Raw genomic sequence first — 26,140 nt, 5'->3', positions numbered from 1 at the left:
CGTGCTTGAAGCGTTCCATGCGGAAAAAAACAGCCAAATTTCAACGCACATGCGAACGAAGAAGTAACTGAACAACGTGTTTACACGCCGTCAGAACCAAGTTGTCTTGGGGTTTTTTGTTATGTTTTTGTGCGTGTCCATTATTTTCAATTTGTGCGGGAAACTGGCACGTGGGCGGCCAAATTTTATCCAATGGCGTATACCTGACGTTTGAAAGGTTTCCTATCCACACGTGAGGATTCATCTGCGTAGCTATTCTGTGAAATATGACGCATCACTCCAACCAAGCCTTACAACATGTCAATAACAAAGACTTGGAACGGGTGTCTATGCTAATGATCACGTGTCTTCGAATATATAATGACACCAGCTTGCAGCACCTGTTCCGAATCATAGAATTGAGCCTTTTCTATCGAAAGAAGCATCAATCATAGCAGAATTAGGACAAAACAACATGCACTCGCACTCTCCCCAGTCCAATGAAATGAGCGCGTTTCAAGACAGAGTTGGCAGATCAATCCTTGCAACCTTTATTGCAGCACTTGGTACGGTCAGCTTTGGGTTTTGTCTGGGATATTCATCGTCTGCGTTGGTGGATTTACAAAGCAGTGATGCACCTTCTGCAGTTCGTTTATCCGACGATCAGGCATCTTGGTTCTCAGTAAGTTTCCTTTTTTAATGCCACTATGAGTACCCCATAATTGCTTCGGGTTTTCTTTTTTAATGTGTACATCGTGAAATGGCCACTTATGTAGCGCCAGACTAAACTTAATTAAAGTTTTGAACAGTATCAATAAAAGAATTAAAAAAAAAATCGAGGCGAAAACGTAAATAGATTGGAATAATTGTTACTCCTTCGGTTAAACCAAATAACGCCTCCCAGATAAATAACGCCCAGCAGGTTTTTTCTTTTGGTATTACCGTCACTTTGGCAAAGGAGGCCTTTTTGCCTGTTTGGTATCCCTCAATACATTACATTTCGCACATTTTGTTTTTCTGTGGCTACAACTGTTTGTTCGATAACTGAAGAGCACATGACTCGCACGAGAGTCACATGATTTACGATGGGATCTATTTGAAAATGATGTGGATCAGTGCTTTTAGAATTAAAACAATTGCAAAAAATAAAAAAATAAAAAAACAGTGACAAGACAATGAAGTGAAACCCTTGAAAATTTTTAGTAGCAGTTGTAGAAGACAAGTGAAGATTTTTACAAAAATCTTATCCTAATAGGAATTGTGCGTGTAACTTCAGTTCTTCGACGTTGACTGCTGTTGATGCTTTATTCGGTAGAGCCACGGATTTTCTTCGCATTCAGATAAAAGAAATGTTTCGAAATACTTGCAGTTTCCCACTCTATGAGTAAAACGATCGTTTCCCACTAAATAGTCTTTAGTTATCCCTATTGATCCAAAACCCTAATTTCAAATAATATTACTGAAAGATCCTTACTCGGAGTTACGCCATGATCGATGGACTAGATTTTCCAAGTATGCATAAAGTATTTATTCGTAAACTCCTTTCTTATAACTTGTTCTTATGATTTGATCAGCCCAGCATGTGTAAAGGAAATAAGGAAAACTATACGCATCGTGGACGACTCTTCATGGCGTGACAAGCTTCCGTTAAGAAAGCTTACGCTATCTTCATGCATTTTCAATGCTAGGAGAGGGCTAACGGAATGGAAGACTGCTTGAATTTCTTGTTTCTTGCGTTCATCACTTGGGGCGACGTGTTGCGTGACCTTAGACTAAAGGACAAAATGCTAATTTTTAGTCCGTAGCGAAACTTACCAACGCTCAATAAATCAACAAAGACGGCCGGCTAAAGATATTTTGAGGAACATTAAAGCAAGCACACTTCAAGCTACAGTGAGAACTTGCAATAAATGTTTACCTTTCGTGCGTGAAATGAAGTATACCCTGAGAAGGACTTTGCTTGACTTAAGATTTCAAATCGTAAGTTCTTTAATGAAACTTTTTGGAATGCAACGCAGCAGTCTCAATAAATCTAATCAGGCTGACCTCTATCCAGGGGGTCCCTCTGTAAAACTCAGTTATTTGGCCTTTTCACGCGTCACGAATAATATTTAAATTTAGTTCACATTCACACGAAATTTGAGACAATCACGTTTCACATAAAAATAAAAAGTCACAGAAACGAATTGATATTTTCTTACTTTTTCTAGTCTTGATCAGTCTTAGACGACGTAATGACTTATCTTACTTGTTCAAGGACGATTAGTGGTCTGTTTTAAGAATTTTATCGACTGCCTCCCGGTTAGTTCAATTGGTTAGAGCGCCGGATTGTGTTGTGCGGGGGGTCGAGGGTTCGAGCCCCGGCCGGACCGATACTCATGGTCTTAAAATAAGTGAGGAGAATTTGCTACCTTTCTATAATCAAGAAATGGATAGATGTCTTCTCGGATAAGGACGAATAAACCGTAGGCCCCGTCTCCTGCAGGGTTAAGGGTAGGAGACGTTAATTTCCCACGCACGAGATTACTGTGTGATGGATGTCCTCCCCTGGGGTGGGATGGGTGGGAATTGGCCCTGAAAAGCCCCTATGGGGAGTGGTCAAGTAACGTATGTATCTATATGAAGTCCGGGTACTGTCAAACCTAAGCAAAGCCGGTCAAGAACAATACCTACATTTTCCAAACAATTGGATAGCCGGGAATTCATCAAGCCGTAGTCAGAATGGTTCACGAGTCACGTTTAAATTAAAAACTAGTTCACGCGGACATGAAAAGATCTTATCATTTTAAAACACGATTCACGAATAAAGAAAAACTGGCCAAATCACTCTTGACGAGAAAAAATATCGCTTAATCACGCTTCACGCAGAAAGTATAGGGGACCCTCTGTCCATTTTTTATAGGCCGTGTAGCAGCTTCGCAAGAGAAGAAAACACACAAGACTCCAGTAACAAAACAATTCTATTAAGAAGATGGTGGACTCTTCAGAGCACATGGTTTGAAAGGTCACGTGACATAAACGTCACTACCACGATGCTACAGGCCGCATGTCGAGTCAATTACGCACATCCGATTAATGATGATATGTCCCTGACCAGTGAGCTTTTTCAGAAGTTCGTTATCCAGCAATTGGATCTCTGCACTTTGAACTACCCTTCGCATATGAGGCTTAGTGTGGACTTTTAGCGGGAGCGGACAAGTACCATTTTCATTATCCAATTAGACTTGCACGCTGTTTACCTTTATACCATAATTGTCGTACTTGAGTTTCATACCTACGAGATTCATTCTTGTAGATTTCTCTTTAGTCTTTAGTTACCATTGGAGCTGCTCTCGGAAGTGCCATTGGTGGATGGGCGATTGACAAGCTTGGTCGGAAACGTACCATTATGTTTTGCACGGTTCCACTTGTGCTGGGTTGGCTTCTCATTAGCTACGCTAAGAATGTTGCCATGCTTTACGCTGGTCGGATCATTACAGGCCTGGGCTGTGGTGCAGTCTCACTGACTGTCCCGGTATGTCTGTGGATTAGAGTGTGTATAATTAAGTTAGCGTTGCTGTAACTGTTAATACTTCAATTTATCGTCAGAAAGTTGCTATTTGTTGTAACTATCCAAACTTAATGGCGAATTAGCAACAACTTGAAATGACCGCGAAATTGTTGCTTGGTAAAAGTCACATGAAACCATTCAAATTTAAAGCAAATACACCAAATCATCCTCGACTTCGGGTAAACCTGTTAAAAAGAATTGCATTGATGATATTTTTTCATTCATGTATATGGTCCGGCAGATGGCAAGATCTTACCACTAGTCACGGAAATTAATTACAGGAAATTTCAAATTGACCTGTTAATGCAATATATATTTTTTGTAGGTCTACATTGCTGAAATTTCAGCTGCAAGGGTACGTGGTGCACTTGGGTCTGTCAACAATTTGGCCATCACTGTTGGCCTTATACTAGCCTATGTGGCGGGTGTCTTTTGTCACTGGAGATGGCTGGCTTTTATTGGTGCAATTCCTCCTATGCTTCAAATTATTCTTTTGTTTCCTATGCCGGAGACTCCTTGCTGGTTGCTGGGAAAGAACCGCAGAAGTGACGCGCTAGAATCCTTGTTTTGGTTAAGAGGTCCTTCTGCAGACATCGAAGATGAATGTATCACTATCAAAGAGACCATTGGTGAGACATTTTATTTCAAACACAGAGATATTTGAAAGTTACTGTATTTGGCGACGCATTTAACTTAGTATTTGCATTTGGGCAATTCATGACCTGCTTCACCTTTCCTATCAGTATGTCCCTTCGCCATCGTGAGTAAATAGCGCCGATGACGCCGGATTTAGAGTTTAAAAAAGTTAAAGACAGCTGGTACGATAAACTTTGGTTTGTTTTTTCGACAGATAGTCATGAGGAACTTCATCTAAGGGAATTGTTGTCGCCAGAGATCGCCAAGCCCCTTGCAATCAGCGTCGGGTTGATGGCGCTCCAGATGCTCTCTGGAGTGGACGCAGTGGAGTTTAACGCTGCAGGCATTTTTGCAACTGCAGGCTTTTCAAATGGAAAGCTTGCAGCTATTACTGTCGGCTTGGTACAGTTCGTGGCTGCAGGCTTGGGATGTGTTCTTATGGACAAAGCGGGCCGCAGAATTCTCCTGTGGTCTGCTGCACTTGGAATGTGTGTGTCGCTTGTGACCCTCGGTGTGTACTTCCAGATCTACATTCCTCCGAAAGATGGAACATCAACATCCACCGCCGTCTCCTTGCTCAATTCTATCAGCCACTCTGTCCCAGCGAAAGACATTTCGTGGCTGTCAATCTTGTGTATTGTTGTATTTAATCTGATGTTCTCCCTTGCATGGGGATCTGTCCCATGGCTTGTGATGGCGGAAATAAATCCCCTGCGTGTTCGTGGCTTTGCTTGTAGCTTGGCAACTTCTACAAACTGGCTAATGCAGTTTGTTGTCACGTATACATATAACTCCATGGTTGACGCTCTTACCATGCAAGGAACCTATTGGGTTTATGCAGGGATTTCTTTCCTGGGTTTTCTTTTCGTCTATTTCCTTTTACCCGAGACAAAAGGGAAAACATTAGAGGAAATAGAGGCCATCTTTAATAAAACTAAACGTAACTACGCTAGGATTGACTAAGCATTTGATAAAGTGAGACTTATATCGATAATGTACGGTCCACGTTACTAATCATTTTGAGTTTTCAATAGGAACTGAGTCAATACTATATCTGGTTTGTAAAATATGTAAACAGCGATAAGATTGTTTTAAAAATAAAAGAAAGAAATTTAACAGTTTTTTTACTCTTCAAGAGATTTATCAAGATACAGATACATCACATATGTAACATATGTGATGTATCTAACATACCTAACTTTACTTGATTGAAATTTAAACAATACAATGATCAGACTCTCACAATATTGGCTGTTGATCGAAAAATCTGGACATATGACAGAATACAACATTAGGTAGAGGCTCTCTGCGCATTGATTGTCCTATCTGGATGAATTCAAACCAGGAATGTTTGATAAGCGTTTGACGGACCCCATGAAAAAAAACTTAAAAATAGAAAAAATGTACATTGATATTTCTCCTTGAAAGGTTACCAAGCGGGCTTCAGCCTGGCCCACTTAATCCAGTTTTGATCGTTCTGTGTGATGGTCCAGATGAGAAAAAGCCATCGTCAGACCACCTTCGCGACGTGGAAAAGAATGACAAGGACACATCGAAACCAGTCGCTAGACACTTTAATTTACCTCACCATTCTAAGTAACATAAGGCAATCTGTATGATGCACGATCCTTCGCAGTAGATAGCGCTATTTATGCAATAGCGAAAATCAGGCCTGTACGGTATTCGAACTACTGACCTCTGCGATACTAGTGCAGCGCTCTACCAATTAAGCTATCAAGCCAACTGGGAGCAGGCCGTTAAGTTGACTCGTAATAAACCCGTGATGATAAATCAGATACAGTGAATATATGATCGTGCATCATACGTATTTAATACCGTAGTTTAAAATATATGAACTTCATATATTCATTGTATCTGATAAGGCAATCTGCGGTCTTTCCTTACACTTAGGTAGCACGGAAAGCCGTAAAAATCTTGAACCAAAGCTCATCTTTCAAACAGGCAGTCTAAATCCCACAGATATCAACGAACGCTTTTCATTCCACTAATTTATTCGTGTTTTTCTCGTTGCCATGTTCCCACCCATAACGTAGCTCCATTTTCTGCCTTTAAAAACACACACAACCCACAATTCCTCTATTCGCTCCAACGAAGGGCTAAAGTGCGAAACGTCAGTTTTTGTAATCGTTACGGTGGCCAATTTACCATTTCAACTTTGTTGATATATCCAGATCATCAGACTCTCATGAGAGTCGAGTGAAAATTGTTGTCTGTCGCGGTTCGTGTAAATTGATGGGTCAGTTTTGATCGATTGACAACGCTAGCCTGTTTTGTTTGGTTCTTCCGTTCCGCTGTGTAAATTTCGTGAATAAGTCACTTGTATGCTAACTGAAGGTTCCATCGGGGAAAGGTGTTGTAAAAATCGATAAAAAACACCCATAAAGGATTCGCTCAATATAATACTACTTTAAGATATAAAGTAACATGGACAAAGTTTGTCTTAAAAGGTTGTTCTTAGTTTTATTCAAGTGATTCCGCTCAATGTGAGGGTTCAACCGTGGAGGTGGAGGACGATAAAATAAGGCCGTTGGGATTAAGTAAAGGGTACCCACGAACGATTACTTTATACAAGGTGACCGCTTCATACAGTGCTGCTTGGTATAGGGGGACCTAACCCATGGGGACCTAATCCAGGGGGACAGGCGGGTACCTACCTATCATCTATATCAAAAGGTTGTGTCCCCTCTGGCAATTGTTTTGTGTACATTGTCTCTTAATGACCCGTTATTATTTATTGCGTGGGGAAAAGGGGGGCAGGGAACCTCCTGTTCCCCTTAAAACCATATGATCCTCCTTACCATTTTCTGCTAACGGTGCATAAACGTTTGGTAATTACTAGTCCATTAGATTAGACAGTTACTATTCAATTCTTTCGTAGGCGTGCTTAACCGATCGGTTGAAAATATCTTCAATCTCCACTAATGTTTTACCCTTCGTTTCGGGTAGAAGGAAATAAACAAACAAAAAGCCTAAGATACAACATCCAGCATAAACCCAGTAGGCACCCTGAATGGTCAGCACAGTGGTCATAGAATGATAAGTTGTGGTTTCAAAAAACTGTGTAACTGCGAAGACCATGAATACAAAGCTGCAAGGGAGGCCACGTGCGCGGACAGGAAACATTTCTGAAATCAAAACCCACGGGAGTGGTCCCCACGCCAGAGAAAACAAAGAGTTAAAAAGAAAAACAGACAGGATTGGCAGCCAGGATATCTGATTTGCTGGAACAGAGATCTCAAAGAACACGCCTAGTGTTATTAGGGACACGGACATTCCAAGTGCAGAGGTTAACAGAAGCTTTCGTCTTCCTACGTTTTCTACGAGAAAGCAAGAGAAAAGACCACCCACAAGCTGAGAAATTCCCACAGATACTGCGACGAGCTTTTCATTCACGAAGCCTGCAATTTTGAATAAATCTGCTGCATTAAAGAGCACTGCATCTGCTCCACAAAAATTTGAAAATACAAAAATGCCGGTGCTTATTATCAAGGGCTTAGCTATTGCGGGTGTCCTGATATCCATAAACTGTAGCCTCCCTTGATGATCTGAAAAATAATAATGAAAAAAATGCTAAAATGAGTAAATAAGACGTTAAAATATGTAGGTAAAAACTCCAAAAAAAAAAAAAAAAGGAATCATACTGAGAAAAAGTCAGTGATAACTATGTATAACTTAACCTGGAAGCATAACTGATCGTATCCACTCAGGATGGGAAAGTGAAGCCTGTACTGATGGAAGAGCCTTTCTCCTAAATAATGAAGTTTCTTTTAAATCATAGCAGAGTAAAAGTCCGCAAAAATACTCTCCCCAGCTTTTCTTGGCCTTCAAAAGATAATCGACCTGAAGGGGTATACTGTACATTTTCACCTAGAGCCTTTTTAATTGTGGAGCATTCCTCGTCTACGTCTGCATTAGGACCTCTTAACCACAAAAAAGCTTCCAATGCTTCACCCGTTCGGTTCTTTCCCAATAACCAGTGAGGGGACTGGGGCATGGGAATCATCAGAATAAGGACCAATGTTGGGGGAATTGTACCAATAAAAGCCAGCCATCTCCAATGGCACAGGACGCCCACCGCCAAGGATAGCAATACTCCCAATGAGAAACCCAGGCATTTTAAATTGCATAAAGCTCCACGCACTCGGGCAGCTGCAATCTCGCCAACGTACACCTGAGGGAAGACATATATAATTCTAACGAAAAGGAAACTTGTTCTTGTTTTAGATACCAAATAGATGGAAATGAATCAATAACTGTTTGAATGCTGGAACCTGTGACGGATCTAACCTCCTCCCATCCAGGGAGAGTAAGAATGCTCCTGGATAATTTGTTTTCAAATAGGCTACTATGAAGAGTTTCTAAAGCTGACCTTTCGAACGCTAGCCCTACGTCATTAGGGACCTTAAGTAGTCAGGACGGCAACGCCAAGGATGACGTCGATTGAAAAATGAATTTCTACTTTTAATTAGAATTTCGAAAATGGCTGCATGTGTTTACCCTCTCATACGGCGCCACACCTCAGCTTCAGCATGACGTATAAAAGTAGCGTCGAGTTCCAAATGGAAATCAAAATAATTTGCCGTTGTGGATTCCGTTCGCAGACCACGCAAATTTTGGTGATTGCACGTTGTTGTTTTGCAAAGGACGTCTACGAAATGTACAAACTTTTAAAACGCACGTGCTGAGCTACTGTTCTGCCAATTAGATCTTTTGTTTTTTTCCGTCCTCGTTGCCGTCGCCGTAGTGATTTGATTAAGGTCCCTATTCGCTCTAACGAACGGCTAACTATTGAGACTGTGACGTGAACTGTAAAAACTCTTCACGGTGGCCAGTTTACACGATAGAACTGTTGTTAAAACCAAATTATCTTTCATTACCACCCACCGACGCAGCACCACAGTTTATTCAGAAACTTACCCCCTTCACGAATATTCCTAGCCACTTAATCCGCGACATCTGGAACAAACTCCTTTTCGCTTTTCATTCCACTAATTTATTCATGTTTTTCTCGTTGCCATGTTCCCACCAATGACGTAGCTCCATTTTCTTCCTTTAAAAGCACACACAACCCACAATTCCTTTAGTGTGGGCGAATTGGCCTAAGTGCTGACCTCACCTTACCCTTTGCTTACATGAACAGCAAGCAATTAGCAATTCAGACTACGTTCACACGAGACATTCAATGGAAAAAGCATCCTGATACAATCTCAACATGTGGACAGTGAAACTTACTAGGGTTCTCCGAAAAGAACCTGTGGTACGCCAGATAAGAAAAACCACTACAAAGCTTCTCTTTAGATGTGGCCAAAAAATATGCGGAAACAGTTTTCTTATCTAGGACGATACCGTTGGAGTAAACTAACCTGTTTACACTACTAATCACGAAGAAAATAAAGCAATGATTGTAATGATGTTTTACAGACTTTACAGGGACTCGGAGGACAAAAATTACAACAAATACAAAAAAAAAAGAGAAAGTGATGAAGCATACGTTTGACCGACCTACAACAATTTAACTTTCCCACGAAACATAAAATAACCCGAAAATTCCATGATGCTACGCGAACCTCTTCAAAATGCAACCAGAATATCAATTTCTGACTAATTCATTCACATGTCACTCAAACGTCAGATATTACATCTTCCGACCACTTACCGAACTAGTGAAGGAGGCAGCACCACATGCCACACCTGTGATTGATCTACCAGCGTAGAGCATGGCAACATTCCAAGCATAACTGATTAGAAGCCATCCTAACACAAAAGGTATGGCGCATAACATCATCGTACCCTTTCGACCAAACTTGTTAATCGCCCATCCAATAAAAGGAAATCCAATCATCATTCCAAAACAAATCATGGACTGCAAAAAAGGTGAATATTTCATCAGCCAGGAGGCCTTTATAGCAAAAAAAAACGCTCTACACTGGACACCTGGAGAGAAACGGGAGAGGGACCCCCCCCCCCCCCCAAGAGCACCTGGCGGTGAACAGTAGAGAAAGGAGACGGGGAAGACCTGGGCTGGCACCAAACTCATGGCAAAGGACCGGCAGATGTGGAGGGAGCACGGTTGCTGCCCTACATGCCACTGAGGGCATGACTGACTGACTGACTGACTACGTCTTGTTGGACGTTTTGGTGTTTAGTATCGCGGAGCATTTTTACAAAATAGACCGTATTTTGACGAGCCCGTAACGGGCGGGTCATAATACAAAAAACAAGAAAAAATACTCAGCGATACTACACACCAAAACATTAAATATATTATTTGTTTTCAAACTGTTTTGTCTTATGCACATTTCTTCTCAGGCGAAACAGATAGAACAGGACGCGTAGCAAGCGAAAATGACCGTTTATTAAGGTCTTGTCACAGTGCAAAATAACCAACTGTCCAACTATCGCGCGATTTTTGCACTCGACTCTTGTGTTACTTATATAGATAGAGAGTACTTCAATTTTCTCGAAATAAACAGAAGATTACATAAACGGAAATAGCTTTCAGCGAAGCAAAGCGAGTTACACATGAAAGTCTCCATTGTGCTGATTGGATAAACAATCTGCTGTCAGGGAACAAGGAAACCAAAGTACGATGGTTGAAATCAGGAGAGGATGAGGTGAGCAAGTTATCCTCCATTGTCAAAGTACATTTGAGAATTATAGTTGATTTCATAAAATTGAAACCACCAGTGGTTTTTCGAAATGTCGCAAAACAAGTTTTTTTTTCCGAACGCAAATCGCTTCAGTGCATAACGGCCTATCTTTTAACATCGCCGTTCATCAAGAATGGCACAAACTACTGTGCTTCCCTTCTGAAAATGATCGCTTTTCAGTTAGAGGGACTGCGTCTTAAGTTCTGAACCTGTATTCAAAAATCTCAAAGACGGTTAACGATCTAAGCCACCGTCGGGTAATCTGTAGCTTAATAGTAGAACATTCAAGCGTAAAACTCGCTGGAGTGTGATATGACATGGGGCCTGGGGAACACAGAATTATGCCAAGACACTGAAACAAATAAGTCGACGAACGTGCTCAAAAAATGTATGAAAGCGATCCTTGCAGTAATGAACCCTGCCTATGTTAATACGAACCAAGATCATGTCCAGCTCCCAGTTGGCTTGTTAGCTCAGTTGGTAGAGCACTGCACCGATGTCATAGAGGTAATGGATTCAATCTTGTAAGGGCATGAATTTCTTTCAGGCCTCATTTCCACTACTACATAAGTAGGGTTCATTACTGCGAGATCGCTTGCGTCGATTTCATGAAACCGCAGTACGCATATATGACCGTGCTAAAATAACATTAAAACCCTGTGCCGGCAGCCCCTGCACTTTATCGTCGTAATTACGACGATAACTTTCGCTGGCTCGAAATAATATTGAGTTACTTCCGATTTCCTCCAATTTTGGTGTGTATGACGTTGAAATATTAAACAAATCACGTACCGAGTTTGGTGGTAGACGTTTTAAGTTTCACCCATGAAGAAGGCATTGTCCTCTAAGCGAGCGTGTTTGAGTAATATCTCCGGCGAAACGATACTGGAAGAGCTATTTAAAGATAAAAACTTCGCTGATGGGATGGAAACTGGATAAGAAAGCAAGGCAAGATTTCCGTATAACCCCATACTTCATTATGCATACAATTCTTGGATAAAAGAAAACAGAGGCAAAACAACAGATTACCTATGAGACTTCGGCTTTGTTTTTGATTGGTATGGGGTTATACGGATATCTTTCCAAATGAGAGTGGAGAATCGAGGTAAGTAGTCCAGTAGTGCCATTGCGAAATCGTCGCCATCGACCCACAGGCAGCCCAAGCTCACTACTAGAAAAGCGGACGTGACTCTTGCAGTGTTGCCTTTGTTCGGGCCCGGACCCGCAGTGGGAGGATATCACGCCCCCTAGTGAGACTGGACTTGTGATGAGACCACCCTACTAAGGACATTTTTGTTGTGTTAGTATTATGGGATATAGGAACATGTGCTTTTCGCTTGAAGTTAGCAGTCTTTTCGTTGGATTAAAAGGAGTGATTTAAACCGTTGTCGAAAGTTGAAGTTATTTAGTAGTCTGAACAAAATAGCCTTAAAAGAGAGAAGCGGCCTGCAGTCGGCAAACAAACCAGTTAGCTCCCCTGGTCCCTGCAGGACGCTGGCTACCCTCGCCGGGCTTAATTTTTATTACCCGACATACTATGCGATCGGCGAACGGGGCCACGATCGTTTCAACGAGCCTAGTTCGAAATTGGAAAGCCGATCGATCTGGAGATAAAAGCATTGCTAGTGAAAGATCTGTGGGAGGAATTGGGAATCGAGTGAATGGAAATGGAACTGCAACATCTCTGCTTTTATTTTCTGGAGGAATCGAGACTGGTGGTAATTTTTTGGCGGAATTATTCGCTTCGGGCGACAGACACTTCTAAAATGGGTTTCCGGCCTTGTATTTATTTTAGCAGTTGAACACCGAAATAGCGCTAACACGCCGAAAACGCTTCAAAATGGCCTGAGACGCTGGTAATCAGCAAAAAAATAACAATGCAATAAGGTAAATCTATTTTATTTGAAAACAAGATATTTTTTTCTCTCTTTTTCTCTCTTAACATCCCATAGAAACCTTTATAAATATAAAACGTTGCGCAACACTGTAAGAGACACGTCCGCTTTTCTAGTAGTCAGCTTGGGCTGCCTGTGATCGACCGCGTGGTCTTAATTGAAATCGCCTCAGGCTGTCCTTTTCTGCTTGATTTCTCGCGCAGCCCTCAAATTCGATTTAAAATTGATTTACAGGACTCCAATTAACAGTAATCTACTCCGAGAACATTTACGCCGAGAACATGTTTTGTAGCAATAACTGCGAAGCGATTCGAAGTGTAATCGATACCTCGTTCGACCGGCTGCTACCATGGAAATGCATCTTTTGAATTTTTGAAATTGATTTCGAATGATATGGGCGCAAATGAAAATTCCCAAAAAAATCAAGATTTGTTCTTTTTCTTTCGAAGTTTCAGGTCATATTACTAACATGTTAATGATCACTTTGTGCTATTAAATAATCTGCCATATCCTGGGCTAATGAGGATAAGTGACTTTTACCTCGAGTTTTGCATTATTATTTTACTTATTTTGTGTTTTAAATTTATTTTTTCAGGAAAGTCCTTGGTTTCAATTATAAAATTTATATATTCCTGAAAAGCTCATTTTATACACTTTAAAATGAGATATTGTAGGTGTTATTGCTGTAAATATTTGTTGAGATAATAAATAAAAACTGAATGTCAACAATTGTTGCGTTTTTCCGCCACGCCGATGAACAGTTCTAAAGCTTTTGTTGTATTTATTTGAAATGAATAGTCAGTTTTCTTATTTTTCATTTACACTCTGAGCTAAAATGCGTGATATCTTGTTATCCGAGAATCAACATTCGTCTTCTGGCTCGTCTCTAGTCACGGACATGCGCTACCTGTGCTTTGAAAATCTCGGGTGTAACAGATGTTTTGCGTGACATACTGCCACGCTCTTTATAAAAACAAAATCAAGTGATTGTCAAGTGATTCTTTTAGCCATGCCATATGCCAGTTCGTTTGTCGGGCGTACAGTAAGGACCGCGTTGGTTTTATATATTTGATTCAAGTTTAAGGGGGAGTTACGTTAAACTTATCTACTTGTTACTTAAATTTCAAAGATCAAACCTACCGAGAACCAGGACCCTTGTTCAACAGTTAAGCGAAAGGCGGAGGATGTGCCTGCGTTTTGCAAATCCTCTAAAGCGGACGACGAATATCCCCAACAGTAACCACTGCTGAGCGAGGCAAGCGCTGCAGGCAAAGTGGCAAGGACTGATCTTCCGACTCTGTCTTTAACTTTAGGTTCATCGAAGTTAATTGACTGCGAGTAGGAGTTTTTGATTTGAACCTCTACCATATCTAAGAATCTTTTGACCGTGAAATTTGTTGAACTTCAGCAAACCAACAAAATGTCCGGTAGAGAAAGCTTAAAATCTCTTCGTTTTGTATTATGTTACAACGCTGGAGTGTATCAGATTAGTTTACACCGTAGCCAAAGTTCAAACTCGTTTTTGTAACGTGATGATCATTTGTTCACCTCTCGTCTAGTTGAGCAATTTTACACCCTAACAGCAGTATGCATACTCTTCTCACTGTACTCCAAATTCCCTGATACAACTGGCCAGGAGAATATGTTTTACCAACCTCTTTCCCAGGGTCATTTCCCTTTGTTGGTTCCCACCCCACCCCCGCCACACCCCCAACAAAGGGAAAGACCCTGGGAACGAGGTTGTATGTTTTACAAACAAGAATATTCAGGGACTGCTTTGGTTCCGCTGACGTAATTTCCAATTTTCGTTGAAAGAACGTTCTAAATTGTAAAAAGGCGTCTAAAATTAAGAAAAAAAAAAAAAAAAAAAGAAAAAGAAAACTAGAAAGGTTTAAAGGATATCTCAATTTGGATGAGGTAAACGCGAACTTTATAATTAGGCCTGGAGCATAGTTTTAGTATTTTGCAAGTTATTCTTTCATTAGAAATCTCAGTTGTGGTTTTTTTTTGTTTCATTTGGTAAACTTATTTCGTAGCTCTGAAAAAAACTGACTTCTTTCAATTGTGACGGATAAAAAGAAGAGGAAAAAGACATAAATTGGAAGTAGAGCAGTTTTCTTTCTTTCGTTAAAAGTATAAGTTTATTTCAAAACATGGGTTGATTTACTTCGCTTTCGTCAACCACTCGAAAGTTCTAAGAGCCTCCATTTGATGGTGCAAATTATGTACGGAAGAGGATTGGTCATGGCTAATCATGATGCGTACCATTTACAGTTTCGTCATAACAAAATGAAACTGCACTTTAATGAATGGAGAGCTCTAAGTGAAAGGTGATTGCAAATGACGAGACTTTTCCATCTTTTATCGTGACTTTTAAGTGTATGACGATAATTTGCTTGTAGCGCGGTGACATAGCTTGGCACCAGACTCCTTAGCGGGAGAAGAGAAGGTCACGGTTTTAAAAAACGCCGCCAGCTGCAATCACAGAGTAAAATATAAAGTCCGTTTTGTTTCACTCCTTTTGTTCAAAATACCTTTCAGTCAAATTGTTTGTTCCGCTATTATCTCTAGTGTCTCTAAATAACTAGAATTTTAGAGGCTTTTTAGAGGCTGTGCTCAGTGAGATTACTACTCAAATTATCGCTAAATTATCTATAATCATTGTAGTTATATCAATTTATTTCAATATGCACATTTCTCTTGAAGAATAGAAAAAAAGAAACAATTAAAAACTTACTGAAAACTAAGATCCCTGTTCACTGGATAATCGGACATCCGAAGGTTTCTCGGCGTTTTGTAAATCTTCAGGGGCAGGTGATGATTACCCCATAGACCACTTTCATAAATGGCTGCCGGATTAATATTCTTTTGTTTAAATTTAAATTTGCCCAAGTGGCCTCGCTTGAGATAATATATTCTTTTGAATTTTGTACTGGAGAACGAGGCCACCCAGGCAAATTTATATGTAAACAAAAGAATTTTAATCCGGCAGCCATTTATGAAAGTGGTCTATACAAAGCCCGATACTGAGAGGAACGAGGGCTGCGATGAAATTGGCAAGAATTGTTCATCCAGTTATGTCTGTCTTTGTGCGTCCATCGTACTGACAAGAACTCTGATGCGTGATTTGGATGCAAAGGTTAGTTATTTCGCATGATTCACTTTTGTTCAGCTGCTTAGCGTTTGTTAGCTAAGAAATCTCTGCCTGCTGAAATTCGAGATTCACCAGCTATGTGTAACAATGTCGAGGTGAATTTTTTTTTTCATGGTTGTTCATATTAGACATATGAACTGTACGTACGACCCATAACGTAACTCGCTTACGTAAGAGAACACTCTGTGGGTACATACACGAACAATCGGTCGAGTTTTATCAGTTGCTGAGTCAACGACCCCGAACGATAGCTTAGTCTTATGTAGGTTTAATAAGCAGCCTATTTTCGGGAAATAGACCCATGCAAAGAATGTGAACCGTAATCGTACTGACGAAAACGAAGTACAATTTTTGACTTTTTTCGATGTAGCGTTGCTTGATATCCCACGAACGGCTGTCAGTCCCTCATACCCTCAACTTGTGTTATGATGTCATCGTTTCCTTTGAACAGTACATAGTTTTCTGTCTACACTTGATGCGAAAAATCCCCTGATATTATTTTCTTTTTTTCCCATCCCCCTCTCTGAAGAGAAGTGGGAAAAAGTACTCGTTCTATGATGTTTTTTCCCAAGCGATTCTGTCGATACCGGGACCAAATCGGAAAAAAAAAGAAAGAAGCTGAGTTCTTCTAAAAGGAACTGCCGCAGGGGAGGAGGCCTGCACAACATACATTATCATAAATTATCATCATTATCATAAATTATCGACAGATACCGCATGGACTAGGACTAAAGACGTGACGGGTTTTGTTTGATCAATATTTTAAGCCCGTTAAAAAAAAAAGGAACTGAAAGGACCCCACGCGTCTTGAAAATGTCTCACACCTTTCCGAAAATCGTGCTCTAATTCGTCTATTACAGCAGTAAAACCTTGCGTTAAGGATATAAATATATTATCGAGGGTATTCAATTGTTCTAACTCATTTACAGACCATCGAATTTCAGTTTTAGATTACAGAGAGGTTTCTGGAATCGCTAAAATTTGTTTACTACAAATTTCTGTGTATATTCCAGTCTACCTGGTAATACACTGATTTATTTCAGATTTGAATATTTTTGGAACAGGAATAATTTATTCATAAGAGCACATGCAGTTTAATTCCCCCGAGCTTTTAGCAGTAAAGGAGCGACGACTCTTGAAAAATATTAAAGGGTAAAATTTGCGATCAATGTTAGTAGTATTTTTGAGCGAGTACATCAAGTGGTCAATGGCGTTTTTTATGTTTTTTCTTAATGCTTCCGTGCAATCTGTATTGAGCGCCAATCCCCTTGGGTGACCGTTAAATACAGGTTTGACTGTTGTTGGTTGTGAGGTTAAAACCAAACGCAAAGTGGAGCTATTACAGAGCGTGGGAGATGAATTTCTACGTATGACTGGGTCGAGCCATACAAGGAAATCTCAACTGACCCCTCCGACAAGGTGGAAGAAGTATTTTTGGACCCCAGTTTTTTATTTCCGAAGTATCCTTCGTAGCTGCTCTCTTTGGCATGCCATGAAATTGAAGAGAATTATAAACTATATTTTAAGGAGAGCGTTGCGCGACATCCCAAGGGATGGGGAGAACCATTTCCAAGAACCACTCTTTTACAAATTCGTGACTCAAACAGGAAGGAAATTCCAAGCAATTAACGTAAAACACACGCTTTTTTATTTGAAATCATATTTCCTTATTAGTACTCCTTGATCAATATCAACAAGAATATCTCAGCAAGAAAAATTGAATGTCCATCGCTTACCTATCTGTCTGTGATAATTCAAGTCCAATACGCCAGACTTTGTCAGTATTATACAATATTCAAATCCATAAATTCAACATGAATAGACAAACAATAGCAGTCTTTCGACCTAGAGCTTTGCTTTTGGGATGGCTACAGGCAATGCCGTGCTGCGCTTTCTTTAAGACTCTTTGAAATTTCAATTTTCTTTACTGATCTTCCAGGTAAATTTGTATATTTTTGAAGCAAAATATACAAATTCAACGAAACAAGGGTTTATAAATACAGCGTATTTCGGCTGAGTGTCGTAAAACCAAACCTAATTTGAACTGAAAGGTCAGAATTAAGGCCTATTGATGCCTTATGCTTATTGAAAGACTCCAAGCTCTCATCATACGCTTAAATCGTATTGGGCATGTGGTTTCGCAGTCCCTCCCAGTTGATTAGGGAGTTCCACAGGGATCTATTCTTGGTCCCGTTCTGTTTACTGTTTACTGTTTACATAAATGATTTACTATCTATACCTAAACGTTGTCAATCTGCTGTTTATGTTGATGGCTCCAAACTTTACATGAAATTTAAAACTAGTGAGCTATATAATGCAGTCCCAGCAGTTAACTCTGACCTAAACGAAATTTGTATGTGGTGTTGCCACAATTCACTACGTTTAAATCCAGATAAAACTAAACTTTTAGTGGTAGGCGTGCCAAAATTGATACGCCAGTTACCTGATTTTACGATAACGCTTTGTGATAAACAAATATCACCTATACCTGTAGCAAAGGATCTTGGAGTGTTCTTAGACCAGTGTCTCTCTTATGATGAACATGTACGTAAAACTGTTGCTAGCTGTATGAATAAAGGGATTCAAATCAATAGAATTAAGCATTTACTTGATAGGGAAACGCTGTTGTTAATTATTAATAGTTTTGTTTTTAGTAGGCTGTTCTACTGCTCCTCAGTGTGGAGCAATACTTCTGCCACTAATATTTATAAGCTTCAACTTGTTCAAAATTTTGCAGCTAGGATTATCTTAGGACTCTGCAAATATGACCATATCTCTGCAGGTTTAAAATCGCTTCGATGGCTAAATGTCAAACAAAGACTTATAGTCAATGATGCAGTTATGATGCACAAATGTCTCAAAGGACGGTCGCCTAGTTATCTGACAAATAAATTTTCAACTAGAGCTACTATTCATGACTGACAGACGAGATATAGAGATAGTTTAAATATTCCATCTAGTAGAATCAATGCTGGCCAACGCGCCTTTTATTATCGTGACGTAAAAGTATGGAATAATTTAAGTAAAGATTTAAGGGAAATCACGAGTACTAAGGTCTTTAAGAGACGTTTAATTAATGAACTGATTTGTAATATGAACCATCTTTGATGATAATTGTTGTTTGCATATAGTAGTTAAGTAATATATAAGTAATATGAAAGTATATCGTTATTAAGTTATTTATTTAGTTTTTACTATATTTTAATATTGATGCTGAAAAGCCCTTTTCAGGGATGCTCAATAAAGTGTATGTATGTATGTATGTATGTATGTATGTATGTAGGTATGTATGTATGTATGTAAATTATCGATTTATACATTAAAGTATTTTGTATTGTGACAATTCAAAAAGCGACCTTACTGATGAGGCTTTTTGTTAGACGCTTTGCATGTTCGAGGAAAGAAACATCATCGATTGAGAACGCCAAATATTTTGAAATATGAACATTTTTCCACATAAGACGAGCAAAACTGTCTTCACCGGTTTGGACTTTCTCTGTCATCACAGTCATCCTTCTCTTATAAAAAGGGCAAAGATTACAAAAATCCTTAAAAAACACACCAAAGTGAATGAAATGTATTTATCTCATGAGTAAAATGCAAATATCTTGCATTAATTTGCGTTCTAAATCATAATATTTCATTCCTCAAACATCTTCTGAAACGTTAAAATGTTCAACTGTTCGTTAGGCTGTCAAACAGCGAGTTCTCGTTCGAGTTCTCGTATATATATATATACACTGACTTATAAACATTTGCCCGTTCAATTTATTAAAAATTAAATTTTTGTCCTGTTTCGAAGAAGTAGCAATGTCAGCCCTTTTACTATCAAAAGTGACTGAACTTTATCCTTGTAACTGAAATCAATACATTTTCAAACAAACGGTCTGGGAGGAAAGCGAAAGATTAGGATATAATCTTTTGGAAGACAGATATACAGCAATTAAAGGATATTGTTTGATTTAATACCACTCAAAAGTTATAAGAAATGAAAGCCAGACCGGAGAACTAGAATTGATATCTTTGGAAAAAAAGGGTTACGTAAGAAACAGTGAAAGAAACAAGAGGCCTCTTCTCCAAAATGGCGAATGAAGTCTCAAATTTTATCACTTGGAAAAATTATCCTCGTGGCATGAAATTGGCTAACGAACTAAGTATACTGAAAAATATTGATTCCGGATAAATTTCAACCTGAAACCACTAATATTTACAAACGTTTATGTAACTGAGAATGAAGCATGATGCCTCATAAGACTCAATTTTTTTTCTCAAAAATTTTAAAACACATCTTTTCTTAGCTGCTGCTCCATTTTTTAAAATAGAATCGTATGAAATTGCCAAATATAGGATAGTCATTTTTGTGCCTAAATTAGTTACCCGGGTATTTCGATATTTTGAACAGATTTTGAATTTCTTTGTCATCATTTTGAGCAAAGTCGAATGTCCAGTCCATTCTGTCCTAGGTGAAATGAATTTCAAGCCGTTATAGAGGTTTTTTGAAAAGCACTACGCTGATGCTTTGACGGCAATCAGTATTTTGGTTCTTAAACGTAGCCTAAACGTCCGTTTCTCTGTCGAAAAGCTCCACAGAATCGTTTTCTTTCTGTCGTTTGCCTTCAAAGTACGTTTGTATCTCCTCAAGCGATTTTCCTTTCGTTTCCGGGACATAAAAGTAGACGAAAACCACAGCGAGAAACGCAAGACTTCCAAAGAACCAGAAGGTCCCCGCGATGGTGAGTCCGTCGATGAGCACGTCAAAAGAAAGGGTGACGATGAAGGAGCAAAGCCAGTTGAAGAAAGTGGCAATACCACTTGCTACTCCTTTGGCCTTCACGGGGAATATCTCACTCATTATGAGCCATGTACAGGGACCCCAAGCCATTGCAAATCCAACGATGTACACAGCGATGCTTGTAACTGCCAGCCAGGAAATGTCGGGGCCACTATACGCCATATCGGTATCTGGTACGGAATTGATTGTGATGAAGAAGTAGACACCCATACTGAAGCAGCTGACACACATTCCGACGCCACCGATTATAAGCAAGAAGCGCCTGCCACCACGATCAATCAAGAGGATGGACACGGCAGCAGCGACAAGTTGAATGGCGCCTATCAAGATCGATACCATGGTGCTGTTGTTTTCGAAACCAGCATTTTGGAAAATCGTGGCACAATAGAACATAACTGCGTTGATGCCAGTACTCTGCTGAAAGAAGTGAAGGGTCATGCTGATTGCAAAAGGCCGGAGAAAACTCCGTTTGTTGAATTCTGTGATTGACATCTTCTCTTTTAAACCTGTTGGTAGAAATTTAGAATTAAATGCTATCTTATTGTATATATCGATAACAGAGACTAAATACAAGTGTTTCTCCTGTTGGTAAAATGCGATATTCTTACCAAGCGCATGTAGAGTACTATTAACATCCTTCACAGGTGAAACTAACAGAGTCGTCAGTCATGACGGAAAGTTTTATGAACTTGGCGGTTTTGCTTTCTTGACTTAAGTCTCTCTTTAATTGACCAGCATAACTGACATTACTATACTCTTGAGGAGACAAGCTCTATCTTTTTCTATTAAAAGTTAAAATGCGTTATATATGCATCGTGTACATTACTAAGACATTCTTATCATCGGCAGTTTTTATCAACAATCTTCGGAGGGCACTCAGTACCTTGGGTTTGTAATTAACTTTGAAGGGGTGAACTTTGCGCCCATGAAGAGGTTTTTCTGTCTCTTGGATTCATGCTTTCTCTAGATGGCATGAACTACATTGTACAAATAAAATTTTCGTCAGAGGCAACAAAACAACAACATAAAAGAATTTTACGTACTCAAACTATCCTTGATTTCGACAATCTCGTCCTCAATCTCAGCATATTTTCCACGAAGCCACCGTAGAGTCTTGACTGCACGCCCCTCCTTAAGGTGAGCCAATAACCAGCGGGCGGTTTCTGGCATAAAAAACATCAAAACAAACATACAGGCAGGGGGACCCACTCCTGCGATGGCAGACCAACGCCAGGAGAGGGCATGGCCGATTACGTAGGATGACAAGATGCCAACGACAATTCCAATTTGGTTAAACGCACCAAATGCACCTCGAAGACGACCTGGGGCAGTCTCGGAAATATAGTTCTAAGAAGGAAACATATGATGCAGTTAGCACCACACATGAAACGTTGTTGCAAAAAGTAAATGAAAAATTTCACGCCGAGGAACGCCAAGGGTTTTGAATGAATGAGTGAACATATTGTGTATCAGTTGAAGAGATTGATGGATCTTATGGAATGAATGAATGAAAGACTAAACAAATGAATAGATGGGTGAATGAGTGATTAAATAAATAATAATAAGAGGCATGGATGAATTAACGCATCGATGACTGAATGGTTGAATAAAAAGATGGAGAATTAAGTTAGTCATATTCCTTCTTCAGGAGGGAGGGGGGGGGGGGACTGAGGTCTATTAAAAAACCCCAAACTGTAGAAAAAAGTCATCCAAAACCGCAAAAAAAAAAAAAAACTCGATCAAAACCGAAAACCGCATAAAAAACCGGCAAAACCAGTTAAGTTTCACATCCCATTTATCGAAACCCTAATCAATCCAATGCAGGGGTGATAAGAGGAGCATACACAAGTTTTGGGGCTATTCGAGATCAGCGGTGGCACATTATTGCCGCTCAAATTGAAGAACAACCGGAACCCAAATAGGAAAAAACCGAAAACCACATCGGACACCAGATCCGAAACCTGTAAGTATGTTTGACGAAAACCGAAAAACCAAATGCTCAAAGACGGAAAATTCGCAAACTGCAATGAGCACCAAAACCGACAAGCCAAAAATTCCAATGCCACCTTTCCTTTTAATGATAGAAACTCTTAAGACTGTATACAGTTCAACTATAAAGACAAAAGTTCGTCAATAAATGTTTTTTGTTCGCGGATATTTACTTACTGGTACAATGAGTGACGCCATTCCTACTCCAAGACCTGAAAGGAATCTCCCGGCATGCAGCCAAACTTCATTTGAACCAAAACCAATCATAAGCCATCCAGCACTGAATGGGAGCGCGGTGATCATGAGTGCTAGCTTTCGGCCAAAGAAGTCAATTACCCATCCTCCAAAGGGACCCCCTATCATGGCGCCAATATTTAATATAGACTGGTGGGAGAAAAAAAAATGATGATTTATAATTGAAACTGCACTATGCAAAATCTGTGCCTTGGAAATAGACAACTCCGTTTCGTGTTGATAAATACAATTCAATTAAATTTTGGTGTAAATGACGTAGGTTAAAACTAAGATAATAACATTACTTACAATAAACAAATAACAAGCAACACGACGGAATAGAAATCAATGAATTTTGAATATATTTATTTATTCATTTAGTTTTTTACAATTTATAGCATACAAAAAGCAGAAGCCAAGTGGTTAAATGTAAAAGAGTCATAGACCCCATATTAAAGCATATCACCAATGAAAATACATGAAAATCATATATATCTTATTAACCAAGCGCGAGGGCCGTACTGGGAGAATATCGGCCCGAGGTTTTGACAGTACGGACCGAGCGCAGCGAGGTTCGTACAAAAAAGACCGAGGGCCGATATTCTTCCACTACGGTCCCGAGCAAGCTTGTTTAATAAGAGATTTATTATACGACTGAAGTTCAAAGGGACACAAGTGCGGTATCATTCGGAACCGTTCTGGACAGTGCTCGGTCTAATACTGAGAGAATATTGACCGACAATAGAGCAATTTGATTGGTTGATTTTAGTTATTGGCCCCCTGACTGCCCGAGTCGTGTAATAAATATATGTACGTATATTGCGGTTTTATGAAATGTATGAAAGCGATCCTCTCAGTATACTGCGAGGGTTTATACTTACGGACCTGAATTTCCACTACTACATAAGTAGGGTTTATTACTGCGTGGATCACTTTCATACGCGACGGAATACGTTCGCTCTCCTTCGTTTAGGTAAAGGTGAGATCGGCGGTATTTTTATCGTCTCTCCTTTTGTTTTTGAAGTATTGCATGTGAAGTGGGAACGATTTTGGGTTATTTTATGGATTTATGCAAAATGTTTTCCAGTTTCATGTCTATTTATGAAAGAAGAGCATTACAAGAGCTTCACAATTAGTTCTTGGACGAGGATTTTTGATCACTGTAAACTGTTCGTCGTCTTTTATATTTGTCGAGTGGCGGTTCAAACAGGAAAGTTAATTTATGCGGCTTCTTCTTACGCCAGCTGTGATGAATTCCCAAAAGCCTCTATTGCACAAGGATACCGAATGAAGATCAAAGTTAACAATAAAACGTTTGTCTGTTTCTTTTGTATTTTTTGAATGAAAAGCAGTTTGAAAGCTTTGAAAACAGGTTTGAATAAAGTTCTTTGGTTATTTATAATAAATTCCTTTCGCCTCCGTTTTTTCCTGTGCACTTCGGGTTACGATCTGTTATGAAACCAGAGAAAAGGACCAATGCAAAGATCTACACCCCCGTAAAAGGGGAATGATCAATAAAAAATACGAAAGCCACTTTGAGAATTCTGCAGAGTCATCCCTAGAGTCAAGTGCTTAAAATGAAGGACTTGCCTTTCCGGTAGCAAGTTAAGTGAGTGATGAAATACGCAGTTTTGCCTGCATATTTTTCTTAAAAAATTGTGATCTGATAACTAACGAACTAAGGTGCATTTTTAAAGATCGTGAAATCAGTGAAGGAAAATTCATAGCAAGGTTGAGAGAATGATATATATTGAATTTGTCAAATACGAAAAGCACGACTAAGGACAAGGCGATTGAATTAGTTAACTAAGTGATGATATCACCGCTTATGTAACAGAAACATCACGAATGTCATGAGACTGACTATAAGCGACCTTTTCACCAACTTGTTCAATTTGAATTCAATGCAAATTCTTTTTTTCATACAACAATCGGACAGGACTTTTTTTCCAATATTCGCACTAATGATTTTTCTTCTCCACAGAGCGAAAGTTCTGGTGTCACTGCTTGTTATGATACATGTGTTTTCTTTTGCTCACCTCCCGCAAAGTAAAAAATATCATATAAAAAAATGAGATTATAATTTGTGACCTCTGCTTTGTCAATGAAAGCTGACTAACGAAAAAAAAAAAAAATAAAACGTAGAACAGAAGCATGCTTTTGAAAAAGATCTCACTGCCTGGGCATACTAAATATGTCTTCAAGCGCTCTTTTATACGAGTTTCCACCCCTGTCTGGATGCTGTGCAATAACGACAAGGTCGCCGAATTCGGGTTAACATAAGTAAGATAACAACTCTAATAAAGCACCTTACCCCAAACAATCTGATCCCGTTTTTATCAAGATAGACATCTGTACGATTGGGGTTCTCCAGTTGGGTCACTGCTGCGGACGAATAACCCATGCAGTATCCAAAACTAAAAGGACCAAACGCCGCGACCGAACAAGCGATTAGTACGGTCCATAAGCGTTCCTTACCCTTCTTCTGAGATGGTTTTTCACTTAATTGGTAATCGAAGTAGGTATCCTCTGTCATCGTGCCGCAAGTTCAGACTTGGTAACGACGTTGTTTCCTTTTAAATTTCGCGAAGAACTTGCATCGACGGGAGCCTCAAAGAAAAATACTGAAGATCAAGAGAAACTTTAATTACTATACTACAAGCTAATTCACGTGATGTCTCCCTGATTCGAGATAAACATTGACCTGGTGACCTCCGTGTAACAACAGGATATACTGCACGTGTTATGATACAGAATTAAATAAATGTGGGCACGTGGAAATTGGCGTCTCATGGTAACCTTTCCACATAGCTGCTCAAGTTTTCCGGTCAGTCTACAAGTTTGAATTTTGCTCTCACGTGCGAACTTCTTGGACTCGCTTGAAATTTTAAAGCGTCGGCTCACTGCACGCGTCTGTGCACAAGTTTGTTGAAATCAGATAAACACGCGATTAAATCAAACATTTTATAGGGCCTTGTGGGGACTCCCTCATCAGCGCATGACATCAAAGGCGGCCCTAGCGTACTCTGGATGATTTGGGTTCATAACACACTCTATTTCTATGGTAGTAGCACTACATGCACTACAAAGAAAGTAAAAAAAAAGCGTTAGTTTCTATTATTTTTTTTAATTACGGCACACGCTTACACTTAAAATTAAATCTTTTAAAATATATTAAGTATTGCCGTCAATGACCCTTAGACCCCAAAATCACACACAGCACGCTTGAGCCGCCTGTGA

The 26,140-nt window shown here is 39.6% G+C and overlaps 3 protein-coding genes across 3 annotated transcripts; 1 reads left to right on the top strand and 2 right to left on the bottom strand.

Moving 5' to 3' along the window:
* Positions 1 to 300: 300 nt before the first annotated feature.
* Positions 301 to 5,286, top strand: LOC111329445 (solute carrier family 2, facilitated glucose transporter member 8). Its single transcript, XM_022934154.2, has 4 exons — positions 301 to 661; positions 3,287 to 3,493; positions 3,855 to 4,158; positions 4,380 to 5,286. The coding sequence occupies exons 1-4, from the start codon at positions 455 to 457 to the stop codon at positions 5,126 to 5,128; spliced, it is 1,467 nt and encodes a 488-aa protein (XP_022789889.2). The 5' UTR covers positions 301 to 454; the 3' UTR covers positions 5,129 to 5,286.
* On the bottom strand, positions 5,280 to 14,325 carry LOC111329456 (solute carrier family 2, facilitated glucose transporter member 8-like). The gene is made up of 4 exons (XM_088751180.1): positions 13,872 to 14,325; positions 9,843 to 10,049; positions 8,054 to 8,357; positions 5,280 to 7,731 (listed from the first exon to the last, which is right to left on the bottom strand). Exons 1-4 carry the CDS (start codon positions 14,097 to 14,099, stop codon positions 7,046 to 7,048), a joined length of 1,425 nt encoding a protein of 474 aa, XP_088607306.1. The 5' UTR covers positions 14,100 to 14,325; the 3' UTR covers positions 5,280 to 7,045.
* Positions 14,326 to 18,127: 3,802 nt separating this feature from the next.
* On the bottom strand, positions 18,128 to 25,595 carry LOC111329460 (solute carrier family 2, facilitated glucose transporter member 8). The gene is made up of 4 exons (XM_088751176.1): positions 25,215 to 25,595; positions 22,844 to 23,050; positions 21,721 to 22,024; positions 18,128 to 21,183 (listed from the first exon to the last, which is right to left on the bottom strand). Exons 1-4 carry the CDS (start codon positions 25,434 to 25,436, stop codon positions 20,441 to 20,443), a joined length of 1,476 nt encoding a protein of 491 aa, XP_088607302.1. The 5' UTR covers positions 25,437 to 25,595; the 3' UTR covers positions 18,128 to 20,440.
* Between the last annotated feature and the right edge of the window lie 545 nt (positions 25,596 to 26,140).

This window comes from Stylophora pistillata, chromosome 2 (assembly GCF_964205215.1).
Source record: "Stylophora pistillata chromosome 2, jaStyPist1.2, whole genome shotgun sequence".
Lineage (NCBI taxonomy): Eukaryota > Metazoa > Cnidaria > Anthozoa > Scleractinia > Pocilloporidae > Stylophora > Stylophora pistillata.
This window is presented reverse-complemented; position numbering and strand designations above follow the sequence as displayed.